Source organism: Daphnia pulex, chromosome 7 (genome assembly GCF_021134715.1).
Source record: "Daphnia pulex isolate KAP4 chromosome 7, ASM2113471v1".
Classification (NCBI taxonomy): domain Eukaryota; kingdom Metazoa; phylum Arthropoda; class Branchiopoda; order Diplostraca; family Daphniidae; genus Daphnia; species Daphnia pulex.
In genome coordinates, this window is record NC_060023.1 from 1673991 (window position 1) to 1700788 (window position 26798).

At 41.8% G+C, this 26798-nt stretch overlaps 1 protein-coding gene across 12 annotated transcripts in view; it reads right to left on the minus strand.

Moving 5' to 3' along the window:
- Window positions 1-22290, minus strand: part of LOC124197215 (GTPase-activating Rap/Ran-GAP domain-like protein 3) — a 38662-nt gene extending 16372 nt beyond the window's left edge. For 3 of the 12 annotated variants that reach the window (XM_046592544.1, XM_046592540.1, XM_046592538.1), the window contains exons 1-2: window positions 21612-22290; window positions 19953-20369 (exon numbers count right to left, since the gene is read on the minus strand). In XM_046592544.1, the coding sequence (XP_046448500.1) occupies window positions 19953-20293 (341 nt within the window). In that variant the 5' untranslated portion in view covers window positions 20294-20369; window positions 21612-22290. Of the gene's footprint in view, window positions 1-11958; window positions 12514-16925; window positions 17545-19952; window positions 20964-21611 lie in introns of those variants that run through there. The other 9 variants (XM_046592542.1, XM_046592541.1, XM_046592536.1 and 6 more) reach the window with 5 other exon arrangements.
- Between the last annotated feature and the right edge of the window lie 4508 nt (window positions 22291-26798).

Here is a 26798-nt window from a genome sequence, read left to right on the forward strand (position 1 = left end):
CAAGAATGGAAATGAAATTGAACAAGTTGACAAGTTCACGATCACCACTTCTGACCAGCGCAATATACGCCCAACAGCTTTGAGTTTTTTGTCGAGATAATAAAAACTGCGGCTGTTACGCAATACGCGCTGTCTTTCTCCATGATGTGAGGGTGTCACGCAACAATGGTAACATGCACAATTGTTGATCTAATCAAAACAAGGACAACTCAGAAACAATTCAGCCATAATATGAGCAACCCAGATGTGGCAGGGGAACTCAGATGTGAAGAACTCGGGGGCCTACAGCAAGTGTCAGATGGTGTTATGTAATTTGATGGCAACGCATATATTCGCTCGAGAGAAACTAACAAAAGATGGCGGTGATGGAAATGACCGCCAACATCAGGCCAACATTGTCACAGCTTGTTCCGACGGACGTTACATCTAGTGAATCTCAATTCCATTCGACGATTTATAAAAGGAAAGCCAATTTTAATTGATATTAAATTGAAAATTTAGAAATTTTAAGTCTCTCGTTGACAACCCACTCAACCGACTATAACTAGGACCGATAAAAGTTAATGCGAGATATAGTTACGTCAATTTCCATACCGCAGGGAATTCGCCTGTGTAACCTTCCCACACACGTCCAGCTCGGATCTGATGCCCCCAAAAATGGACGCACATCAGAAAAGGAGTTTTGTACTTTCATGGAATTTAATATAAAGGTCGAAACGGACCGGATTTGGGTCCATCAATCATTCACGACCTGCGTTAAACTTGTATCCCGCAAATAGTGCACAATCCCTTTCAAAAATAAACAGGAACGGTTATATCAGATTCCCGTCCATGTTGGCAAGACGGAAGGGAGGGGGGTCGTGAAGGCCGGCATCAGTTCAAAATCCGGGATTTGCCCGTCGGCCGTCACTCTGAAACGGAAACGTCATCTACATTTCTTTTTCTTCTCTTTGACAAGATTGTACTACCCCGAAATAATTTCACGTCGTCGTTCGTCGTCGCAGTCCGTTTTGGAATGAAGGTTCCTTTCAAAATAGCACACGTCTTTAGTATATCGTCCGTTTCTCAAATTGGGAACTCTAATCGGAGCAGATCCGGTTAGACATGCAGAGAGAGAGAAAGGCCATCTGAAATGCTTATCGTATTGTCCGCGGCCCATCATCAAAAGCGAGAGATAAAATCGAATTGCAAAGGCCCAGACGACGGAGATTATACTGCAGTCCTTGGAGAATTGAGATAATAGTCGTATAGTACCATGTGCCATCTGTCGTTTTCACTCGAGAGAAGATGGCACTGTTGGCCGGGAAATTGCTTAGATGCCCAGTAAGTTCTTCTATTTCAGGTGACGGTTGTCACCATTATTATCCTCCAACCACCCACCGTAAAATTCAAATGTCAAACTGATCAGTTATGTAACGATGAAAAAAGTTCTGTTTGTTACCGTGGTGGTGCCATCGCCCAACTCGACTCGACAAGTGGAAAAAAGAAAAGATTCGTCAGACTATAAACAAGCGCGTTCTTCACTTCCGCTCGATGGATTTTTAATCAAATCATCAGAGCGGCCGGGAAACCTCCACTCGAATCTTTTCAGCAGTTATTCACAAGTCTATAGCTGCTGTAATACCTTTACTACGAAACCGCTAATGATTATCATCATTTTGGGGCGACTCAAAGCCGATTTGTGAACATGAAAACATCAGCCGTATTTTAATCAATGAATTCGGCGTAATCCGACCAGGAAATGGGAAATTTTCCGCATTGTTTCACCGGAATTTCGTCAATGGAACACGTTATAGCCGACCAGACCTTGTCCAATTAACACGGAAATGCTGAGAAAAAGTTTCCATTTCTCGGTGGAAACTGCCAACGTTGGATAGACTCAAATCTTTGACTGCCACATCTGCCTGGAACTCTGAAATCAATTCAGAGAACCTACGCAGCAATTCATCGAATACACGAACAGCTCATCACTCTACAAATCACATATAGGGTGTTCTATATAGTCGACACATTTGTCAGTACAATGCATCGCAATGCGTGTGCCAAGTGCAGTCAATTATATTTGAAACAGTAAGTACGAGCGTGTGCGTATGGACTCTGTCGTCACGCTAATGATCAACTAAAGTTCAAGTCAACCCCCCCTCGCCGGAAGAGTACTGCTGCTGGGGTGCACTGGCCTTTCCTGATATGTTCGCTATTGATTTTAACTCATTAAGACTCTACTAATTGGCAGCCGGGTTGCTGGCGTATCTATTCAAAACGAACCAATGCGATTTATACTTTGACGTCTGTCAAACACACACACAGATATAGCCGGCATCAAATATTTCAATTCAATTTTCAAGAGTTTGACTTTAGTCATATAGACATATTTTGATTTCAGAACAAGTTGGAAATTGAATGTACGACGGGGTTGGATTGTGGATGAATCGGATGTGATTTCAATTTCGATTTTAAATTGCAAATTGAGACATTCTTTTTATACGAACGTCTTTCGCCAAAGGAGCTAAAGAGACATGCAACAAAGAAATGTCAATGGCAGCTTTATTTTTAAAATAGGGAAATCATCTGCGCAGTATGCACAGACCACCCACCTACGTCTTGAGAGAAAAAAGGGGTAAAAGAAAACTAGTCAAACTGTAACCTAGTGCACTCGCTTGAATTGTCAATCAAGAAGCTATTGACCGAGTAAACAAACGTTGAATAACAACAGGGAAAAAGAAGAAAATTTAAAAAAGACTCCGCAAAAAAAAATAAATAAATAGAAAATAAAATAAACTTTGAGATGATTTTGGTTGCCGAGCTACGATCGCTCATCTGTGAGTAGGTGGCCATCCCACTCACTTTTGAACCGGTTGTCCCCCTTAGATAGTCATCCTCTTTCGTGTCAAGATATATTAAGATGTTTTTTTTTCTTTTAAAAAGCAAAGCGACCAACTTGGAAACAAATAACGTTATGCAATGAATAAATAATGATAGTGGAGTTGGAGCGAAACAGTTTGCTAATAACTTTGTTATTAACACGTCAGTTTCCTAGTCCAAATTCGTCTAATAATGGCCAGCAGTACACATGAAATGTCACAAGGTCTTGAAACACATCATCTGTCGCAGTTTCATCAGTCTAGTTGCTATGGCGGCTGACATTTGCCAAGCGTCTCGAAGACACAGTCGAGCAAATCGTTGGTGTGTGCCAGGAAACAATATTAGCTAACTTTCTGATGACAAAATTCTTTGGTCGCTATGAAAGCCAAGAAATAAGAGAGAGTAGCACAAACGGACCTAGTAACTCTGCTGGTAATTAAAAGTGCAAGTATATTCCTGGACAATACGAAGCTGAGCCTTTCTATAGCGAGTTGATGATTACGCAACCACCAAGATCGTTGCGTGGGTTTTCCATGAAACAAAACAAAGGCGTGGCGCACCGAAAAAAAAAATAAAAAAAATATTTCGATTGAATAATCATTAGTCAAAAGAAAACCCAGTCACACGGTGGAAATACGACGCCATCAATTTTTCAAAGGTGGAAATTTTCGATCCTATAAAAACCGTCGAGTGTTGTGCGTACCTTTGTCAGCACCTTTCAACGGGTACAATAAAAACAGTGGCAGGGGAATGAAGTTGAAGACCAAACTGGAATGGAAAGTGTACCAAAGTCTTAACAGCACGAAGGACGAACGAATCAATTTTCATTATTGCGCCCTGCAAGAACCCAGTGTGCGACACTTAAACAACACAGCAGCGCCAGTTCTAATGAAATCCGCCAATCCATCATTTGTCAGAAATGGAACGCACTCTCATTGCAACGAGGCTCAAGCTCTTTGGCACTTTGATTCGACTGTAGTGAGAGTTGCTGCAGAGTAACTAGGGTATTACCAAACTATACTTGATGGACGCAGTTATAAAAGTTTAAAATGCGCAAGGGGAGGAAAGGAAAAAAAAAATATATCACGAACGAACCAGCCAAATTGTTCGCAGATGTACGGCAATTTGGCTATTCCAGCGAACGTACTTGGAAAGAGATTTCTGGAAATCAATTTTGCAACGGTGACGTCAAGCTCGGATATAACATACAACACCCACCAACAAGTACCCCCCTCACTTTGGCTGAGCTCAAAGGAACTTGTGTACGCAGCAGCGGAATACAGTTGTTGGCGTTCTGGCCTTCTGGGTGTACACTCTAATCGCCGGTTATTCCGTTTCAAGGTTGGAGTGGATTTTATAAAACGACGACGAGTATAGCGGCAACTTTCTTCTTATTAACCAACACACACGTAAATACATCTATTTGAAATTGATTTCCAGAATCACTTGGTCGTGCACGGGCTATTTATTTCGACTATGATTTTTTAATTTGGGACAGAGACTCTTATGGGCTACTACACCAAGGGTATGAGAAAGTTATTGACAGGATAAGCGACTCCGCCGAATGCGTGCGCTCAATCTCAACGGAAAAATTGAGTTGTCAATTACAATTTGGAAAAACCTGCGCGCACACACACACACGCAGGCAAGCAGCCGACTGTTGAATCGAATATCCCACTTGCGATTTCGCATGTGAACCAAAATTTTTGGTTACACCACCGACAATTACAATTAATTGGTTCTCGCCTTCCACTTTGTCCACCCACTCACTAAAATCTGGGTAGAGCTCGGCCCATTTTGCCAATCCACATTCAAACAAGTAGATTTACCACTATACATTCTCTGCTTGCTTGTTAAAAATTGAAAACTGCTAGGCAAATATCGATTTTTCAAAGAGTATTCCAAAAAAAAAGATGCTCAAATTCAAAGATTTCAAAGAAATCAAAGACCGTTTTTTAAATCAAAGAATTCATTACCGGTGGCAACCCTGCTCATTCCTTTTTTTTTAAATCAATAATCTTTGTCACTCCGGATGGCGGAAGACACTTAAGGAATTCCGTCCAAAAAATAAGATAAAATAAAAATAAAATCAAGGAAATTTCCAATCGACTTTAATATTTCCAAGGCGAGTCTTACAGAGAAAAAAGGAGAGAGAGAGAGAGAGCTTTCTATATGCTTTCAACCTTAATTTCATCAGCTTATCGATTTTTTTATTATTTTTATTACTATGATTTCGGGGCAGCCGAAGCGATCCATCTCCCGGCTAGCTCTCGTCGGGATAGAGATCCGGATTCTGGCCGACTATATGACGTCATGCCAAAACAATATGGGATTTCACGCCAACGTTGATTTCTGAATCAAGTTTGACTGTCGCTGCCATATGCCTCAACTTGTCCCATCCAATTTTTCACGACCAGAAGGATAACCTATTAACGAAGCTGCCAGATCTGTCGTTCCAGGACTGTCAACGATGCCGACAAGTGGCGAGCAAAAAAAATCAACAATTTTCTAATTTTTTTTTTCCCGTTTCACCGTCGATGACTACAAATCAAATAAAACCGATTTAATCCCCCCGGATGTGCTTCTACGTAGAGGGGAAAAAAAAATTGAACATTGAATTAAATAAGACCAGATTCAATTTTTGGGGGGCCTTTTTTGCCAGTCCTATAAATATCCAACAACCCAATGCGCAATTCGGCCCGCGTTAATTCTGATCCGCTTTTTCCATGAGGCGAGCGTCTCCGAAACGACGCAGAGCATCCGGACGGCATCAATTCCACCTGGGGGTTATTCGCCGGTTATTGCTGAAACTACGTGAAAATCGCTTCGTTCTCGGCAAAACTGCCGGATGGTGATTTGAATTTCACGCTCCGGTTGGTTCCTACAACCACTTCAACAAGTTTCCAATGCTATACGTAACGCGGCGCCGTCTAGTGTAGCGTGTAATAAAATCAAACTAGCCCCCCCAAAAAAAGTTAATCTTCAAATATGCCCGAAACGCGACGAATTAAAATTGCAGTTCACTTCTTGTTTTGTTTTTTTCAAGTTGGGAAAATTGGAACCCTTCCATACTGTATCGTTCAAGAGGACCCCACCCCTTTGTTACACCAATCTTTTTTTTAACGATGGCCTTGCTGTTGCGATAATATGCTAAACATTTGTCTGGAAAAAAGTGTCTAACCTTCTTTAAATGATTTAGTCGGTTGGCTTATAGCGTTAACTTTCGACGCATCCTCTGACACCTTTATAGAGCGCGCTCTAATTGGCGCTGCTAATTGGCCCTTGGTGCTGCTCCATCCACCCAACCAAATACCGGCAAGTTATTGATTATGTGTGCACTATTTAACAACAATAGATTTTTCTCTTTCTCTCTCTTCCAAGTCGGAAAATGTTTCGTTCCCAAAAGAAAATAAGAAAACAAATCAAGTTTGATGCCAAAAGTCTGTTGAGCGGATCTCGATAGAAAATATCAAACGAGGATCTCTCTATACACACATCCTTCTGGCTATATACTGTTTGTTCATCAGACAATAACTCTCGTCGGCGTCTTCTTGGGCGCGCGCGATATTCCGCCTAGAGACTCTTTGATCCGTGCCCCGGAGCCTGGCAAAAAAAAAAGTTTCGTGCAAACATTGGCGAACACGCCAGGCACAATGGCTGAGAGCAATGCGATTCGTGGAAAAAATATTTTATTTTATTACGATATTTTTTTTTATTTATTTTAAATTTTAGATTTCATCGAAGCTGTTGACGAAATCGACACCCCCCAACCCGAAAAAAAAAGAAGAAAAAACAATTCTCCCTTTAAGGTAAAACAAATTGGAAAGTGAATTTAAATGTCTGGTGGACATTGAAAAGAGTTAACGGCCAGCAAGTTCACGATCAGCGACCTCCAGGTTCGAGCTTGGAAAGAAACCAAAACAATAAAGTAAATGCGGTGCTTGATTCAGTCGAGTGCCACACCTACTGAGTAGCCATCGAGAAACTGGTTGTCGTGTCGGCCCCCTCCTGGTCATTTTAGAAATTGACTTCCTGTTTATTTCGCAAGAATAAATCGTTTGACGATCAAATCAACAGGAGAGAGACATGCACGTCTGCCATTTCCAGAGAAACTCGTCTAGTTGGAAGTTTGTCGAGTCTGGGTTCAATTATATTTTCAGTGTCCAATCAATGTCGAATTTTATTTTGGCCAATCCGAGATTCAATCGTTGTCAGTGACTGTCGAATTAATCGAACTTTGTTTTCTTTGTTTTTTCTTTCTAGAATAGCAAAATCTCCAAATCGACCTGTCGGCGACAGCCACCAACAACGCGGGCACGGATTGTGAATCGGTTTTCTAAGAAATTACGGATACCAAACGGTCAGCCAAATTAGAATACTGGACGTCGAACGGGATGTTTAATTATCAATTTGACCAAAATAAGAAAACAACTTTTTTGGGCATCAATCGAAACTGATCTTTCAGGTCATCGTCAACTTCAAATTAAAGATGGACACGGTTATAGGCGAGTGAATAACGGTACCGAAATAATACTCGCTGTCACTTGACATTTCAAAACAACCAAGTTCAAGTTCAAGTTCGTGACTAGACTGACGATTACTGTCCATTTTTATCTAAAAATCAATCAGATTTTTTTTTTAATGACAACATTAATACGAATAAATTTTTTACATTTTCAAATCAAAGTTCAAATTGATTGTTGGCAATTTTCAAGACAACGTGGATGAAATTCCTGTCCGTTTTCAGGACAGACTGAATGTAGTAACAATCGAAATGTTTGAAACAATGCAAACAATTCAGATTTAAATTTCCCAAAACGCCTACAATTGTTTCCCACGTTAGTCCAGAACGGAGAACCAACGGAAATAACCGCTTGTTATCTACGAATGTAAGTTTTGCCGATTGTTCTCGCAAAAGTTTGTCGAAATGATGCGCATATTCGGTAAGTTTCGCACGGTCCAAATCAAAAAGTTTCACTTTTCTCATCTTCCTCCAAACAGACTGACGATCTCAATTTTGATGGAAATAAAAGTTTCACTTTCTCAACTGCGCACGAATCGAAATAATATTGAAACTTTGAGTGAAAAGAGAATTGTTTAAATTTTTTTTTTAGTTTAACTATTTATTGAAGACAGCTATTGCACTTCCGGTTGCATGCCCTCGAGGGACTCGTGAAATCGCCATGTTTTGGATATATGACTCAAACCAAATGAAATCCAGTTCCTGTCAGTGCCGAGAAATGAACAATCGTTTTCATCAACTTCCGCAATGTTTTAAATCAAATTACAGAACCGACGTGAAGGTGAAATTTACTACGCACGAAACGAAACGAAATTTAAAAAAAGGTTTTTCGTGCTAAATTTCAAATGCGTGTAAGCGATTCTTGTAAACAAGTATAGAGGCCAGTCAGGCGATTTGATTTTTTGACGACGTGTTTCAATCAACTGCCCAACCATTGAATAAATGACTTATCGATTGAATCTCGACACGAAAAACCTCATTTTAGAGTGTCTGCTGCCGAGTTCAAACCGATTGCGAATGCACTTTCTTTTGTTTTCGGAAATCGTTTGACACAACAGAGCAGCGCAAACAGGTTTACCTTTTTGGTTTTAATTGTTTGTTATTCATTTTTGTTTCAATGTTTTGATTCCGTCGAGATATTCAAACGCAGGCGAGTTTTATGTACACACAGAGGCGGCGGCTAACACGTGTGTCCTCATTTGAGATAATCAGCCGAAGAGAATTTCAATTTTAGCCCCAAACAATTAAATAAGAGCCCCCCTGTAACTAGGTGAAACCTTTTCCTTCAAAGATAATTACATTGGGATTTCCACCTGCGTCCAGCAGACACGAGTTTTAAAATTAGACAAAATTAACATGAACCCAAAATAGCGTGAAAATTACAGGTCCATTTTTTTTTTTTTTTGTTTAAACAAAAAAAATCACCGTTATAGGAGTCTGGAAATTATTAAACATTTTTGTAGGGAAATTCAACATTTTTTGGAGAGATTTGATGTTAATTTCGCCTCAAGACACGTCAAATTGAATAAACAAGTTTATTTTTTTTTCTTGTCAGTTAAAAAAAAAACTTGTTTCGTCTCCCAACAGACGAACTAGGAGCGCCATCGAGAGCTATATTCAATTGAAAACCATAATTACACACTCTAGTACATGCAGTGATATTCCGTCTAAAGGACAATTAACCTAGAAAAACAAATCCCCTACTTTCCTGTTTGTGAATATCATTGGGTCCATCGCTACTCGAATTTTCTCAAACAACAAAAAAAAAACCCCAAAAAGAGAGAAAAACCTTTCCCAGGATAATTTCAGGTATGCGGTCACAATAATGTGAATATCGGCCGTCATAATAAAAGGGCTTTCTATTCGTCTATCTTTTATTGCACCGTCAATTGCATCCCGTTAATACAGTCTAATACAAAAGATAAAGAAAACCAAAACAAGTTTTAAGGAAAAGTGGGAGGTGGTGGTGGGTGATTAAATGAGCTCCACCAAAAACAAAAAACAAAAAACAAAAGAAGTTGCGTGGCCAGCGGAATTTCTTTTTTTTTTTTTCATTCCGAGAACTTGCAAACAAAAAAAACCCCAAAAGCGCCGAATAAATCTCGGGCTCAATAACTAGTAGTTCATTAGTCATCGACGAGCGAGCATCTCATTCAGTTCTTTTATAGACTTTTCCCGAGAAAATATTTTTTTCTTCAATGAATTGAGTGGCGGAAAAAAGAAGTGAAGAAAGTTTTTCCCGTTTCCGGCGTGTTTTTGGTTCAAGAGAAATACAATAAACCAAGACGGAGAAATGAACCAATCATCGTTGCGTTGGATCGAGTCGATGATTGTCTTTTATTTGTCGATGACTCTCATCTCGGCCATCAATTGGGAAGACGGGGAATTCAACGGCCAGGTCAAGTGGTCCTCCAACTGCGATTTCTACGACGAAGATAGCGGAGGAGGCGGCGGCGGAGGTTACGGCGACAACGAAATCATCGACGACGACAGAGACCTCATTCGACTCATCGGCGAGCAGCAATCCAATCGACAAGACTGCGGGTGGCTCTGCTGGGCCGATACCCAGTGTCATTACTACAGCCACTCGCAAAACGTCTGCCGCACCATGTCGCTCAAGAAAAAGGTCCTGACTCCGAGCGGCGTTAGCGGGAGCCAGCAGCATCCGCGTGAAAGATCTGCCACCTTCATCCATCACGTCACCATGCCTTACTTGGCCGACAGCGAAACCATTTGCGGCTACATCCCGTCTCGCATCATCGCCTTCAACATTTCAGTCTTGTAACATTTTTTAAAAAATTTGTGTTTTTTAAATTTCCCGCTGTATATTATACTCACGAATACTATATTATAAGGTACGTCTGTCTCAGTTATATTTGACATCATTATCTCCTACCCAAAAAAAAATAGAAATAAATTTTTGTGTTTTATTCTGTTTTGTCGCCCAGCCAGCCGTGAAATACAAACGAACGTGCCCTTTTATATTTGCCAGCAATAGCGTACCGTGATGTGTCCCGGGTTTTCTATACTGGTTGCATAATGGATGCTGTGTCGTGCGTGTTCTACTACACTCTCTGCACCCCATCCCCCACCGTCTATATACACGTTAATGGATCCCCGTGGATCTGCTCTCGACGCCCCTCGATTTTTTCTCTTCTCCTATACACCGACGAACTGGCGGGTGTCTATTTGTTTTGTTGTGTACTTTGGTTTTATGCGCTCAGAGAGTCGAGTGTAATGTAACTCGTATAGTTTCTTCCCCCCGCCCGTAATGATGGTTTACCGGGAATCACGCAGCACTTGGCGGGTCGAAAATCTTCTCCCAAAAAGTGCGCCACTTCCTCACATGACAGACGCTCTCGCTCATTCTGCGGGTGGGAAGAAGAAGAAAGAAGAATAGAAAGAAAAGGTGCATGAAACTTTGAAAGTTCCACTCTCCTTTTGGCCATGAATATTAGAGAAACAGCAAGAGAACATCGGGAGAGCTGGCAACAGAAGCTCATCATCTATTCGGGGAGAGCTTCTATCCGGTTACGATGTATAAGATCGGCAAATCAACTGAATAAAACGATCAACATCATTTCGCAATCGCTCTTTTTTCTTTCTTTCTTTCGTCCTTGGACGAATATATGCACTCGGACGAGTTTTTTCACATTCATCTATTTGCCATTGCATAAGTGGTGCGGTGGAAACCTGAAACTTTAGTCGAGTGCATGTATAGGAAAGGTCGGTTATTTTATTATTATATACGTCGGGCTTTTCCATAATAAAACTTCATCATTTCGATAACAACAACGAAAAAAGCCAATAAGAACAATTGAAATCTTGTTGAGGAGGGGAAGTGATTCGAAACTTGTTTTGACCTTTTCAAAATGTCCTCCAAACGTCAAAAAAGACGATCGAAAAAATGGATTTCCAAACTCACATCAGAAAAAAGCAATTAACGATGCGCTTATCTCGGAATCGGGTTGATGGAACAGATGGAACAAATATCCGCAATTTTTTCATTTTTTTTTATTTTACATGAAAAACCGGCAAGAAATTAATTTGACGGGAGTCGTTCACTCATTGGCCCCGCCCTCTCGCCATCCCAAGCTCTGGCCCAATAGCGATCGGCAAAAGAATCTGATGATCTAAGAGACTAATGCCCAGGCATCACAAACTACTAATATTATACGCGAAAGAGGAGCATCTGCCTCTGCTCCCGACTTCATCCTCCCACCCACCTCTTTCACGGTACTAAAGGATGATGGGACCGACAAGCTCTTTGATTGAAAACTTCTCTCACTCTCTTATACAAGGCCAGCAGACGGAAAAAATCTCATCGATCGATCCAATCTCTTCTTATTCTTCACTTCTTTCAACTCGTAACGTTTTTCACGCGAAATGGATAAGACAATATGAAAAAATCGAGCGGTTGAAAACAAGCGCGAAAAATGGCAATTTCAAATATTCAAATTCAAAAATTTCAAAATAAATTGGCGGGAAATTTCAAATGAAATTCAAAAAAATTGGCAAAGATTTTGGGGGTTAGATTTGAAGATGCGAATTTTAGCGAACACGGCGCGTCTAACCTGTTGAAGTTCAACGGACCGCACAGGCTCGGGACGCCCAGCGGAACCGAGTGGGCGATGCCAAGTGGTTTCTTCATCAGAGATGTCATCCGCCTGAATTGAATGGGCGATGCGTGACCGGGCGGTCCCCCAAGGCTTTTGGCCTCTGTCGGACGCCTACGGCAAGCGTGAGTGGTAAAGACCCGGCGCAATCTGTGCGGAGAATTGTTGCCCGACGACAACGAAGAGTCTGGACCACCTCCAGAAGCGCCAGCAACTCCGCCGCCTTCGACGCCATCCGGAAGGCCCAGCGTCCGTGTAGGCGAACCGGAAGTGTCTCTATGACGACGAAACGATTTGCTCTTAAAGAGCAACAACGGCGAAGCCGACGAAAAATTGGACATTTCTAGTTCCGAATTTCACTTGGCCAAGCAAAAATACAAAATAAGCGCTGAGAAAAAGTGCCAACTTGACAATTGAAGCGGCTGTCCCTTTTTTTATTGTCCGACCGACAAATAAAAAATTCAAAAAGCTTGGCAGATTTCGTGTGAAAATTTTTCCCAAACGAAAAATTTAAAAATAGAAGAAACTGCCCACTAGATATCTAAAAAAAAAGGATGGACGGTCGAAGATTTCCAACCTCCTTTCACTCTCCAACCTGGAAGTCCACTATTACACGACACGGATCTATCCCCCTGTGTACATAGACACACAAACGGGAGCAGCAGCAGCAGCTAGCGAAGGAGGTGGCGAATCCTCCAGCGCCTGCGCTCTTCATTTTTCATCTTTTTATTTTTTTTTACCTTGGCTAATCTTTTTCACGAGGACATTTTATTCGACGAATCGCAATGAACATCACGAGAAAAGGTTAGAACTTTGGCGCACAAAAAAGAAATGCGATTCGAGATGGACTTTGCGGCTTCTCTTTTTCAATTTCCCGAAATCCAATCTCTTCTTTATTTCTTTCATAGCCATCAAACAGTTTAGTGGCGGAAGAAAAAAAGGAAGGAAAGAAAAAATAATATTTCAGCAAAGGTCTATCGATACGTGAGTGTGTGTATGAGAACAGTAGGAATGTATAGAATATCCAATTTGATATTATGGCGGGGAGGAGGAAAAAAAAAACCTTGGGAGGTTTACAAGTTGCACCAACAAAAGGAAAAGATGGAAAAGGTTTTCTCTCCCTTGCTACTTTTGCCCTTCTTTCCTTATTCATATTGCAGGGCCGAGTGGTGGCTGGATGCTGGATGCGAGGGGGGATGATTGACATTGTGGAAAGATGCGCGCCAATCAGACGCTGATATATTATATCTATACTAAACCTTCGGTAATATTTCTCTCGCTCTCCTGTCCGTTGGGAAGGAGCAGCAGACGGGCAGGAAAAAGTTGCAACGAGATCTCTAGGCCGCCATGTTTCCTTTTTTTTCTTGTTCATTTTTAATTAGAGACACACACACACACTCCCGACAGTCCCTTGTTATGTGTACACACAGTCACTAGAATAAGGAGAAGGAGAAATAAAAACCTGACGGTAGAGAGAAATAGTCAAACTTTTGGGTGCGACAGGCTTCATTTCCAAGTGTCAATGACACACAAACACACACACACACACGTTCGTGCCAATCCTCCCCGCTAACGATGGAACGGAAATACAAAACCCCGTGGGGTGCAACGACGAGTTGGTACCGATGATGCCCTTTGTGTGTGTGTGTGCGCTCGCTTCCGAGCGACCGCAGCTTATACACAACGTATGGCGCACACACACACGACGCGGAGCCAAGCGATCGGATCATCATCAAAAACGCCGACGGACGGACATTGGATCACTTCCCCTCCCCCTTCCCTATAGATGGGGAGTGGTGTTACGCGAGGTGAATCGTTACACGACGAAAGATAAACGAATCGATCGAGTCCTCCCTGGCGCGAAAATTCAAATTACATTTTTTTTTGAATTTCAACATTTTTGGCGCCAATTTTTTTTTTCTTCAAATAAATGGACGAATAATGTTGAGACAAGATTCTCATCAGCTCAAGACATCCCCCCCCCCATCCCAGACGTGCAGGAGACACACACACAAAGATTTGTCGAGTTTATATCCATGAGCGAAAATCTCGCTCGGCTGTCCGAACGGCGTGAAAGTTTTCGTGATTGCCAATGTTTCCGCGTCGCCAACTTCATCTTTCATCTCAGAGCTTCCGTCCGCCCCCCCCCCCTACCATCACCACCGCCACCAGAATGTAATGCAATGAATATTATAGGACAGCACAAGAGAGACCACCAAAGAGGACCCTCTCTCCTCAAGCCTCCCCCCTTTGACTTGTGTGTACATACGCAAGTGAGTGTCAGTCGTGCGTGACCCAAATATTTGCTTTCCTTTTTTTTTTATTTCTCCGCACATCGTCAACGGCGAGAGAAGAAGACGGCGGCAGAGGTCAGCACTGGCGCAAAGATATTGGAGTGTCATCGATCACGGGCAAACAAACCCGAGACGTCCGACCGCAATAGAACCTGCGCAACCTGTCAAACGATTTCTCTGTCGTTTCTCTATTTTTCTTTATTTTTTCTTCTCTCCGCTGGTTAATAACACGACAATAAAGTAAGAGACATGTTCGCCACTTTCCGATATTGTCTAGACCCAAAATGTCTAACATGAAAAAGGGAAAATGATAAAAGTGACTTCCAAGAAGCTTTTTCAAACGATATTGAAGATTGAAACAGGTATACGTATGGCCCTGAACGTAAAAATAGGTTGGGATCATCCTCTCTTTTGTTTTTTTTTTCCACTCGAGGGCCTGTTTTACCAGGATGGGGACAAAAAATACATCAACTTGAGTGAATAGAATGGCACTCAACTTTTTGTGTCTGGCTATATCAAATAATAGTTTACGGTTGGTTTGGTCGAGCATCAACAGAGAGATCTGTGTGTCAAGACGGCTCTTGAATATGCCAACAAAAGAAGAAATAAAATAAGGGAAAATGGAAAAGGATCAGATCCTCGGATCGATTCAAAATTTCCGGCGGAGATATATAAATTGGCGCCATTAGAGACAAGGGAAACAAATTAAAATCAACTCAACATTTCTAAACGGAATGTTTTGTCGACATTCGATCCTCCAGGATTTTCAAAAACAGTCGGATACATACTGTCCAACTAATTTGTCAAGGGCTAATTAGGAGTGTTCGTCCTCTATGCCCCCCCAACGACGACAATCAGAACCTTCAAAAGAAACACGTAACAAAACAAGTTTCCAGCAACATATTTTTTTCTTTTTTGGATCGTCGAGCGGAGTGTACAATACTACTAACAGAAACGAGCCTCTTCAATGTTACCATCTGCCAAGGATTGCGGAAGTAGTTGCGACAAAGAAAAAAACTAAAGAAATAAATTCCGGGAAAACTGTCAGACTATACACACACACACAGACAGACAAATAGTCGGAAAAACTCTTTAATTACAAGCCATGGATGCCTCAAGTAGAGGCTGGTTAGCTACGCTTAGTTACCGAACCCATGGAAACAGGGGGAAGGGAACCGGCCAAGGTGAAACCGTCTCTCCCACATCGTTTTTCTTTTCAATTCCGGCATCATCAAAATAAAAGAAGGGGGAATCTGCTACTGCTACTCTTTTCTACATCCAATATCATCAGCAAGTGCTGACAGACTCTCTCTCTCTGCCAGCGTGGAAAACACGAGCAGAGCAGATCAATAATCGCCGCTCCTAGCTCTATCTCTGGGCCCTGTAAAATTCAATACGGCAATGCCTATAATGCATAGATGTAGTCGGCTCACAAATAATCATCATCCGTCCATCCGGCATTGAAAGGCACGGCGTCAGATGGCTCCACTCGTCAATCGAATTTCCTAGCCGACAGACCAGAGTTTCGATGATGCAACAAGACTATGCATTTGAAAATGGATGCTTTTATCAAATTGAAAACGACATTCCAGTAGCCAAATGGCCCCTGTCACCCTCTCTTTGTTCAGAGTACACGTCGAGTGTGACGTCATTTAACAACGGAATACAAATCGAGTTGGACTTGAAAAGGACGCGCTATTATCCGCGTGAATAGATGAAAGCCATCCGACACAAAGTCTGCCCGCCCATACCATTGGACACTCAAATGACGTGTCCACTTTTCATCTTATTCTTCTTTTATGTCTGTCTCGCACTAGCGACACTCCCACTTCAATTCTTTTTTTTCCGTCGTATCCTTTTTATTTATTGTCGTTTTCATTTGTCCAGTTCTCGACTAACGATCCGGAACTTTTCTTCTTATTTATTCCCAAAAAAACAAATACGCGCCAATGATCGTTAGGTGCCATCTAGCGGTCGCTCATTCAACGACGTTCGAGAAATTCCGGTCCAATTCCGGCGCTCCGGCGGAAGGAAAAATAAAAAGAAAAGGTGAATAAAAAATAAACGTTTTCCCCCCTCATCCTAGATATCATCCATCATAAAAAGAAAAGAAAACAAGTGAGCGAGAAAGAAAAGAGAGACGAAACGTCGCCATCTAAAAAGGGAGGAGATGAGGTTGTCCCAACTGCTTTCCGGTTTGGGCTCTCCGCCTCTCGCTGTAATGTGCGCAACTTGGCGGCGGCGGCGGTGGTCGACATCAAATGGAATTTACAGCGAGGGAGAGAGAGAACAACTTTTCGGCTGTAAAAGGAAAAAAAGAATAGAAAATGGTCCGGCCAATAGCCCATTGTGTGTGTACTACGAGGAAATGAACCGGAAAGGCTCCTAAAATACCCGCCCCCCTCACACACACACACACACCTCCCTTCATCATCAAGGAGCCCCTATTTATAGTCGGGCGATGTGTGTACACAACTCAAATTGCAAAGTCTCGGAGCAAGGCGAAAATATCGATTAGCTCCCGCTGGGCATCGGTGAAATTAAATCAAAAAATTTCAAAAAGTTTTGGCGGAAGTTTTGAAATTTTTAAAAAATTATTATTTTCTCCGGAAAATATTAAGAGACACCTACCGGAATTGAGAGACCGGATTGGTGGTCGGCGGAGCCGAGAGTGGCGGCCCGGGATCGCCGCAGTCGAACGTTTGAGCGTGAACGTGACCGTTGAAGAGGAAGCGCAATTTGATGGTCTTCTTCAAACGCGGACTGGTCAAGTCGAAAGAGGCCGGCGACGACATTTGCAATCGAATGTCTTTTGAACCTTTTGAAGTTCGTGGGGGAAACCCCACACACACAAGTGGCGTTGATTGGACCCCCTCCTTACGTGTATTACACACTACTACCGTCCCCGGAGTAGTAGTAGTAGTACAAGTGTTGAGTAGCTCCTAGAGTGAAACTGCGGCTGTTTGTACAAGAACTCGGCAAGCGACTGAAAATGTGCCGAGCTCCTCTCTCTCTAGCTCCCCTCCCAAACACAGCAGAGTGTGTGTGTGTGTGTAAAGGTTCAGAGATATATGCGCCCGCGTCTATTCTCCATCCTCGTGTGTGTGTACATCTCCTAAAAAACATTCTAAGCTGCAAGCCGGTCTCTATAACCTCCCCGTTTCGTTCGTTCGTTCGTTCGTTTTTTCTTTTCAGACTGTTTAGATATTTCATGACAAGCACGTTTATCTATTCCGGAGGGGGGCAAGCAATAGTCAGGATCTCCCAAAAGCTTTTTTCTACTCTCCTGTTAGATTTTCTATTTCCTATTTTTTGTTGTTGTTGTTGTGGAGGGGAGGTCCATCGACAATGAAGTCGACGACGAATTATTATTGCACGACAAAAGGGAATTGGTCGATCAAAGTTGTACGTCTGTTTAATTTAAAGGGATTGAGCAGAGAGGATTTTGGGGGTGAAATCATAACTTTCATCAAAATAAATATGGAAGGAATCAAGGCACAAATCTTTATTGATCCAGGAGCTAAAGGAAAATGGGGAGGAAGCGGATAGTGGGGGGACAGTCTTCCTCTTCTTCGTCTCCACCCTTACTACCACGAAAACTTTTTTACTTTTCAAACTTTGGGTGGGATCATTCCAGCCCCCCCACCCCAAACCCTCTCCGATCCCTCTCCCAGTTTTCGCTTTTGTTGCATTCAACAGCTGAATATCCAAATGTTTTGATAGGAGCCCCAGGAGCGTCAGGAGCGATCCGACCGGGCGGTTGTCATGGCGACCTGATAGAAATGTGAATAATGGAAGAATATGATGCCCCCCCATTTTACTTTTTCTTTTCCCTCCTATTTTCAGTTCCACACTCCAATGCCAAGTGAAGATTCCCGGATCAGATTCGATTTCGATCATTATTTAATCAGACAGTCGAGCGCTCGAGGCCTTGTGCGAGGGGCACGTGCCATCTGACGGTGACGGATTGAAGTTGCTAGGCAACAATTGGCAAAGGAAAATGCCAAAGGAGGAAAACTTATCTTTTGTCAAGCTCCTAATACACAATAGGAGCGAGGAGGAGGCTAACAACATCCGATCAAATGAGTTTTTCTTTCTTCTCTCGTCTCTAAAGAGGAGAAAAATAGGAGGCAAATTCTTCTTGTTGTTGTTGTTCTATTTTAGCATTCCCTGTCAGTTCCCTTTCACTAGTCCCAACGTTAGCAAGATTGTCCCGGGGAAAGAAAAACAGCTGAGAGAGAGAGCGGGCCCGACTCCATCGACCTTTTCCAGCGATCGATTCTGGTGGATAGGACACGAAAAAAAAACAAGTTTCCGGTCCATTCGAGCGGGGTGTAAAAAAATATAAGAAAATATTCCATCCATCATGGCAATAGACATGTTTGTGTGGGTGCATAGTCAATATAGACGGGAGATTTGAATTTGACAGCTTAGAAAAAGAAAAAACAGCTAAAAGTTTGTTGAAACTTTTTGGGGGTGAGAATTTGGCGCCAAAAGTTTGAATTCAAATAGCCTAAGAAAAATCAAAAAAGAAATCTTGAAAGTTTGAAGCCGTGCCAGCTGAATTCCCGGTAGACGACATCGTCTTATCTCCATCAGGCAGCAAGCCTTGTCAAAAGAATCTCATCACTTTTTGATGAAATTCTACGACACGAAAAAGAAATAAGAAAAAAAAAGAGACGTGATGGCCATCATCAGCTGATCCGGCGATTATTCCATCACATCTCCCAGGATATTATCGATCCACCGTCCCCGTCCCAGCAAAAAAAAGAAGAAAGTTCATTGCCACGACCGAAAAATCTAAACAACTTTTTCTGGTTGTTGCCAAAAAATAAAAACGAGCCCCACCACTAGAGGGATCAACTCGTGGGTAATTCGGTTCCTTCTTCTTTGACCCAATAACAATTTCAAGTAGAAAAAGAATATCCCAAGCCCCTCATAACCCGGTTGAAATTGGGGTCTCCCACTGATGAGAAAAAACGGTTACGTCCGATGTTGTTGTTTGCATACAGAAAAATCAGGGCTTCTATCAACTTTAATGCCGACCAAACAACAGCCAGAACTTTTTATAGATATGAGAGAAAAATCCGGCACGTAGCTACCATCTAGCAGCCGACTTTGGTAGCCCATTATTATTTTTTCTTCTCCTTTTGCTTTTACAAAATGAAATGCAAAAGAGCGGATGACACAAAGTCTCCAGGGATATTAAAAAATACGGATTCTGCACATGAATATTCCGCTGGAAATTGGATGTGTCGTCGTAAGCATCATCGTATAGAAAACAAAGAAAAAGAGGATCGGAAATGACAAACGTCACACGAGATACCAAGCCCACGATGATTTTCTTTGTTTTCTTCCGGTTTTCACAAAACAAAATTTGGCCATCAAATGAAACAACAACAAGTTCGCAGCACAACCCACAAAGTTAATCGTTCAAAATGTTAAACAGGCGCCAGAACGCCAATCCGCGCAAAAACACACGGAAGGAAATGCTGGGGGGGACGTTGGTGGTGGGGAAGAGCTTGTTGCCATGGGCAACAGCGTGATGAGATTGTTGAAAAGCTCATTATTGAACCTTTGATGACGAAATGGATGGCAGACAAAGTCACGATGGCCAATATTGGGATGAAATGATTAAGAAAAAGATGAAAAACTGACCTGATTTTCAGGGGTAGAAAGTCGGTCATGGCCAGGGAATCGGTTTGATCCGAGCTGAGACTCATCGAGATGGGCCAGGCCATGTGGAGTAGCGACTCGCGGAAAATCGCCTCCCATCCTTGGTGATGGCTGCAGCAGACGTTTTCCGAGCGTACCAAACGCTTCCGCCGATGGGCCGTGATGCTGGTGAGACTCTCAGCCGTTGGCTTCATCACCAACGTGGTAGTAGTAGTGCTGTTATGGGCTACTGGGCTGCTGCCACTATTGGTAGGAGCGATCCCGCTGACAGTCACTGTTGGAGCCATTATGGCTCGGCTGCCAGCACCTGAAGAGCTCTCCATGTTTTATCCTGACAGCCCACCACCGTCAACTCCACCAGCAGCAGCAATCCTGGCTTGATCCTTGGTTGGTTTCCCCCTGATGGGATGCCACAGACACACACACACAAAAACATTAACACATATCCATCGTTCAACCCACCCACACACACTCGGGCGGTCGAATCCAATTAGAAAACAGCCCAACACGCTTCTGTGCACACACAGCCCTGGGCTGTCAGACACGAACAATAGATTGCAGTCCACCATATTCTGGCTGCTGCTGCTGCTCTTGTTCTTGTTCGCAAGCCACACAGATGGTGGTCAATACCCCAAAATAACTCCAACGAACAGTGATTTGAGACACAAGTCATCAATTTAACCACTCTAATAACTTCTTTTTGTTCTAAAACGTGGTGCAATGGGTTCGTCTGCCTTCGATTCACTTGTAAATTTGTCTATCTAGCTCTGAAATCTCGATCACGTGGTACACTACCCGTTGGCTGACGTGAATCAGCAATCACGGGGGGCATATTAGAGTTTGAAAGGAAAACTATTTCACGGTGGGTAGTCATTAATTGGTTCAAAGATTTGGTCTATTTGATATTGCACGAAAGGAAAACGGTGATAAGATACAAAGACAGGCAACCATTTCTGGAATGAAGAAACTTTTTTCGTCGTCGTGCTTGCGACAGACGACACTCGGAAATGAAATGAAACGCCACGCTGTCGAAAAACTTGCCATTTTTATTTTTTTAAAGAAAATATTAATCGAAAAATGTCTAGAAACTTTTTGGCGGGTATTTCCTCCTTTTTTTATCAATCATATCGATCGGCCATTTTCCTGATTTAATTACGTATTTGATTCGAGTAAATTTGTGTTTTCTATAATGTAATCAATCGATTTATTAGTTCGATTCGCATCGATAAATTCAACTCATCTTCTTCCAGAAAAAATAATAAAACAAGTTTCTGAAACCCGGCGACCTTTCAAATATTATGATTCGCATATATATGCGAATGAATTATGCGAGTGAATTATTGAATTTCTTTCTGTAACAGGTTTCACCCGAAATATAGTTTCGGCAAACTTTTCATTTCCTCCCATTTCTCTGTGTTTTATTTATTTCCACGTGAGTTGTGTTGTAGAACTCGGTCGAACAGAAAATAATAACATACATCACGTATTATTACACACGACCGGCGTGTTAACTAGATTGAGCTTATACCTACGGAATAATAACGACTACACTAGGTATAACTAGTATGTATATGTGCCAATCGAATTATATAGAGCTTCCAATAACAATCAACGATAATAGGAAAGAAAAAAACAACCAACCTGATGGGGATGATGAGATATCAATTAACAGAAAAGGGTTCACCGCACCCGGCAAATGTTTTTTCCTTTTCCTTCACGATAAACTAATTCGCCGCGATAATAACGATGACGAAAAAGGAAACCAATTAACGGTTAAAAGAAATAGAAAAAAGAACTGAGCAGCAACCACCAAGTCACAAACCACCAACAGAGTTGAAATGTTCTGCCGATGGAAACCCTGCAGCAAGCTGCGGCGAACAAATCACACGAAAATGTTTGGAATCCCAATCCGTCGGTTGTCCTCGCACTGATAATCACGTTTAACCAAAACGACGCCACTGGCACGTATAGGTATTATATACCAACAACGCGGTTACCAAAACACTAATTGGTTTTCTATATCTTACATCATCGCCACATGCACCAACTGGCAGTTGTCGCACATACACACAAAAAGTTTGAACAAATTTTGTTAGACTCAGACGAGAAAAATGTCTTCTATTAGGAAGCCACTAATGGCACGTTAAAAACACACACGCAAGTTTTCTCTCGGCCAATAATTAAAAGGGGCGTGTCGGACACACACACGCAGCAGTGAAAAATAAAAATTCAAAAAAAAAAAAGGAGAAAATTCACGAGAAATGTGAGGCGGCAGAAATTGTACCGCGCGTCCGTTTGGTTCTGATCGCCCACCCGGACTGGCGCGAGTTAGGAGCCACGGCGCGGGAGAGCAGCAGCAAGGAGCGCAGCAATATATCTCTCTCCAGTAAAAGTTGCCATGCTCCTATTTCCTAACCATTAAGGAGCGAATGGGGCGGCACAGAGAGACCACCACGTCTAGAAAAGAATAAAAAAGGAGGGAAATTCAAAATACACAAAAATCTAGGAGCCATTTCCCTCCCCAGTAGGGCAATAAAGGCAACTAAAACGCGATTGAGCTTTTTAAACGGTAGTCACTTGAGCAAGTTTCTTCTTATTGCCCAGGGTTCTCGGTGACGTCAATCAAAGTCATTCCGGAAAATTTTAAAAAATCAAATATGCCGCGCCGGATTTTTTAGCCGGAACGTTTCATCAATTTAGACGTACGCGCGTACATGTCGCACATATATGTCCTTTTTGATGAGAAATCTCGACTTGTTTGCACATTATAGAGAGCCAGCAACGACTTGCTGGCTGTGTCGGGCGGCGCATTAGAGGCTGGTGGAAAACCTTCACGGCGCGCTCCTTCCGCCGTGTTTACCCGAGCAACAATAGTACTACTGTAAGGAGCCGGTCTTTATGTATTTCTTTTTTCGGTGGGGGGAAATATTGAAAATCCAGCAGCCCGTTGGTAAACACACACATTGAACATCTGTGGCTGCTCCTGCTCCTGGTCCATATATCGCTGGATGGAGATGAAAAGATCCTATACACTCCAGCCATGTCCTGCTGTGCTGTGCTATTTATCTCTGATTTCTTGGAGTGCTCCTAGAATTTCTGTTCTTCAAAAAGCCGGGGCTGCACTTTTCCGGATCGGATCGAAAATAAAAATTGACAAAAGTGTCACTCACATCCAAGACTTTTTCCCGATTGTTGTGACAAAATATCTGGGGCTCCTGGCCACATTATTTTTCTGCATTTATTGTTGGTTTTTGTTTGTTTTGATTCTGTCGTCTATAGATTCTCCAATTTCCTGTCTAGACACAACCGCACGTTATGTGTGTGTCCATCAAATATTGGACGCGGTCGAAACCAAAGCTCATATAAGTATAGACGTGATTATCAAGACTATATAGACTCAATCAATTGTTTCTTTGGTCGATCCATACAAGACAAGAGGCCTATATATTGCACAGCAGCGCCATCGATCGAATTCTTGATCCTTTTTTTGGGGTCTCCTCCTCGGCTCCTTATATAGGAGCCTCACTGAAAAGAGAACGCCGAGTATTTAATTCTTTCTGCCGTACACTGTTAGGAGCCCAGCAGCTAAAGGGGAAAAAAAGGACATGGCACACAAAAGGACGACGATGGGACACATTTATCTCTAAAGAAGAAGAAGAAGACCGAAGAACACACAATATATAACCGCACCCTGCGGGGCTGCTCTTCCCCTTGTATTATATAGCTGCTCTCCTTCTCTTTTCTTTTTGCAACGTTTCTTTCATATATACTACAATACATAAATGTATATAGGAGAGTTCATGCTGCCTATATAGCAGTAAATGTAACGTATATATAGCCTCCTATACACACACACAAAAGGAAGGCTTTATACATATAAGGAAAATGGCCAGAATCATCTGTTACGTCACAGTCATATACACCCCCAAAATGTTGACATTTGAATCTGATATTATAGCTTAAAGCGTATAGAGTTTTAGACTTATAGCCTCCATATGAGAATTTGTTTAAAAGAGAGTCTATAGATTGAATCCTCGACACGCCCCGTATTTAAATGGTGCTGTTTGGGAGAAAGTCGTGAATGACGATTTTGAAGAGGAACTAGAAAATGATGTGTGGGAGTGCGACTTATATAAGCCGGTCGCTCTTATACCACCCCCAAGAGCTCCCGCTGACATCTTCCCGACGCAATCAACCAGTAAGAAGTAGCTATATACAGCTCGTTGAAAATCAAAGTATAGCATAGAAGAAGAACATGATGATGAATGGATGGAGAGCCCCCCGGATGTCGCACAGCTGATGGCTTTTTATAGAATGTTGCTGGAATTGATCGATAAAAAAATAAAGTTTCGGCGCATTTGCATATGGAAGGAGAGGATCTAATTAAATAAAAAATAAAAAAAAAAGGATAGACACCATCAAAATACGTTTGTCTCCCTCATTAGGAGCGCGGGAGACGTTCATCCCCCCCGAAAACCGGAACTTGCGGAAGTTCACACAGGGGCGGAACTTTGTTAGCGAACGCACACACGGTCTATATAATAACTGTTTAAAAAAAAATTGGACCAAAAAGCTAATCCTGTTTTTTTTTTAGGGGGGTAAATTTATACGAGTCTAATTTCAATTCGGTTCGATTTAGCCAGCGGCTATGCCCAGAGGGCATCTTTCAAACGGCCGCGGGATTTATATGAATAACCTAATGGGCTTATTATATACAGATGCCCGCCGGTCTATATTCTTATCTATTCCGCTGTCGTTTGTATTAATAAGAAATGGAATTGATATATTAATATACGTGTCAATTTTATTAGAGTTCAGCAGTTCCCATTATGTTATCTATTATTACGTGTGGGTCTTAATATGTTTTACAATACAGAAAGATTTCAATCCATTACTTAAACAGCATTTAACGTGCTGGCAGGAGGAAACCCACCGCGAAATGATTAAAAAGAAAACAAATTTAATTAGTCAATTTTACTTTTGGCGTGTGGGTGGTTGAAAACAAAGTTTGAATGGCGCGCAAAATTTTCTGACCTGGCATTCCCGGAATAAGTAAAGTAGGCTTATAACTTGGATAAAAGTCGTACACTTATTGGGGGTATACAGCTGAAAGTTGATATTACAATAGAGTCTGGAAAATATACATCTATTGGGTTATTTCCCGGTATCATAGATGGATAAACATTGAAGAAAAAAGCCGAGCTAGCTATATAGCTGCTATAGATATTGGTAGAGTCTATGGATGTATATAGAGTGCGCGGTTCCGATCAATACTGCCCCCTCACTTCTCCTCTTCACAGAGTTGGTGGGTGGGGTGCGGGAGGTTTGAGATGACTATCGAATATATAGAAAAAATAAACAAGGCGTATGCAAATCGAATTATTTTTGTCAAATGTACCAAAATCTAAAAAAAAAAAAAAATATTTTATTATTATTTTATTTTATTATTTTTTTTTCTGATATTTATTCCCGAACAGTCGCCCACAACCCGGCCGTCAGTGGAAAAGACGGTCGAGTGCGGTAAATATTTTCTCGGAGTTTGTGTTGTCGAGATCCACAGCCAGTCAAAAAAGAAAAAAACATATAAAAGTTGTTGTTGGTTTTCTCTTTCCTTTTTATAGAAATAAAAAAAGAAAGTTTGGACGAAATAAATCGATCTGCCGTTAACATCCGTCGCGTCTCCCATTTATTGTATAGTATCCAGCGAATAAAAGAAATTGAAATTAGATTGTTTGATTTGTATTTTATGCGTGACGTAATTTAATATAACGCAATGAAAAACCTATTATATATTATAAGAAGAAAAGGTATCTATATTTCCCGAATTGTCTATTTGATGCGTAGGCGTCAATTCTATTACACACGTTTGCTCCTCCTCCTCCTCCTGTTGGCTGTGAGATAAAAATACAAGACGTTGCTATATCCTGATGCTCACGTATATACAGCGGATCCCGAATAAATCCCGCCCGTGGTTGATGCCAGCACCAGCCCGGCTCGCCTCCATATAGATTGTATTAGTAATATACACAGCGGATCAGTATAGTATAACATTTTCTCATAGACATATATATATACGTAGTAGCCTATATTCTTCTTTTTCTTGCCATATTATAGGCTGAGGGAGAGAGACTATAGAAAAAGAATCTATAAATAAGAATGACGTAATATGCTGCGTCTGCTAAAAGGCTTAATTAAAGATTTCCCGCGTCCTGCACGCAGCAGTGTGTCGGTAAAAAGCGGGGCTGCTATATCCACCCCCTGGGCGATGGAGATTGAGTGGGATTTTCACCGGGACCGTGTAGAGGTGAATGACCTAATTTTATTTTGTACTATTAAAAATAATCTAGATATCTACACAAATAATATCATCTTGATTTTGAAATTGAATTGATCATCAATCAGGAGAGTTGTGAGCTGACTTTTGGATATCAGATCGATCGGCCGATATCATTTGATATGCCGATCCTGTATTCCTGTTGCTGCTCCTCTTTTCCATCTAATATGGGACGAGAAATGACAGCTGCTGGTGCGAGAACCCTCAATTGGGAATATCCATCAAAAGCAGATTTTCGTGTTAGATATAATAGTCAAAGTTCGACGCCGTTGTTATGTAAATGAATAGATGGAGCGCATAATACAGCTAATAATGTACAGTAGGTATATAACATCTTTATCTCTCTTGTTGGAGCTCCTGGAATATATAATAACGAGCTGATGGGCGGCTGCCCAATCAAACTTTTGATCAAAACGAGTTTCTCACTTGATTAATTAATTATTATTTCTCCCCTTTTCTCTCCCCCATCATCACAAGACATATCTTATTGATTC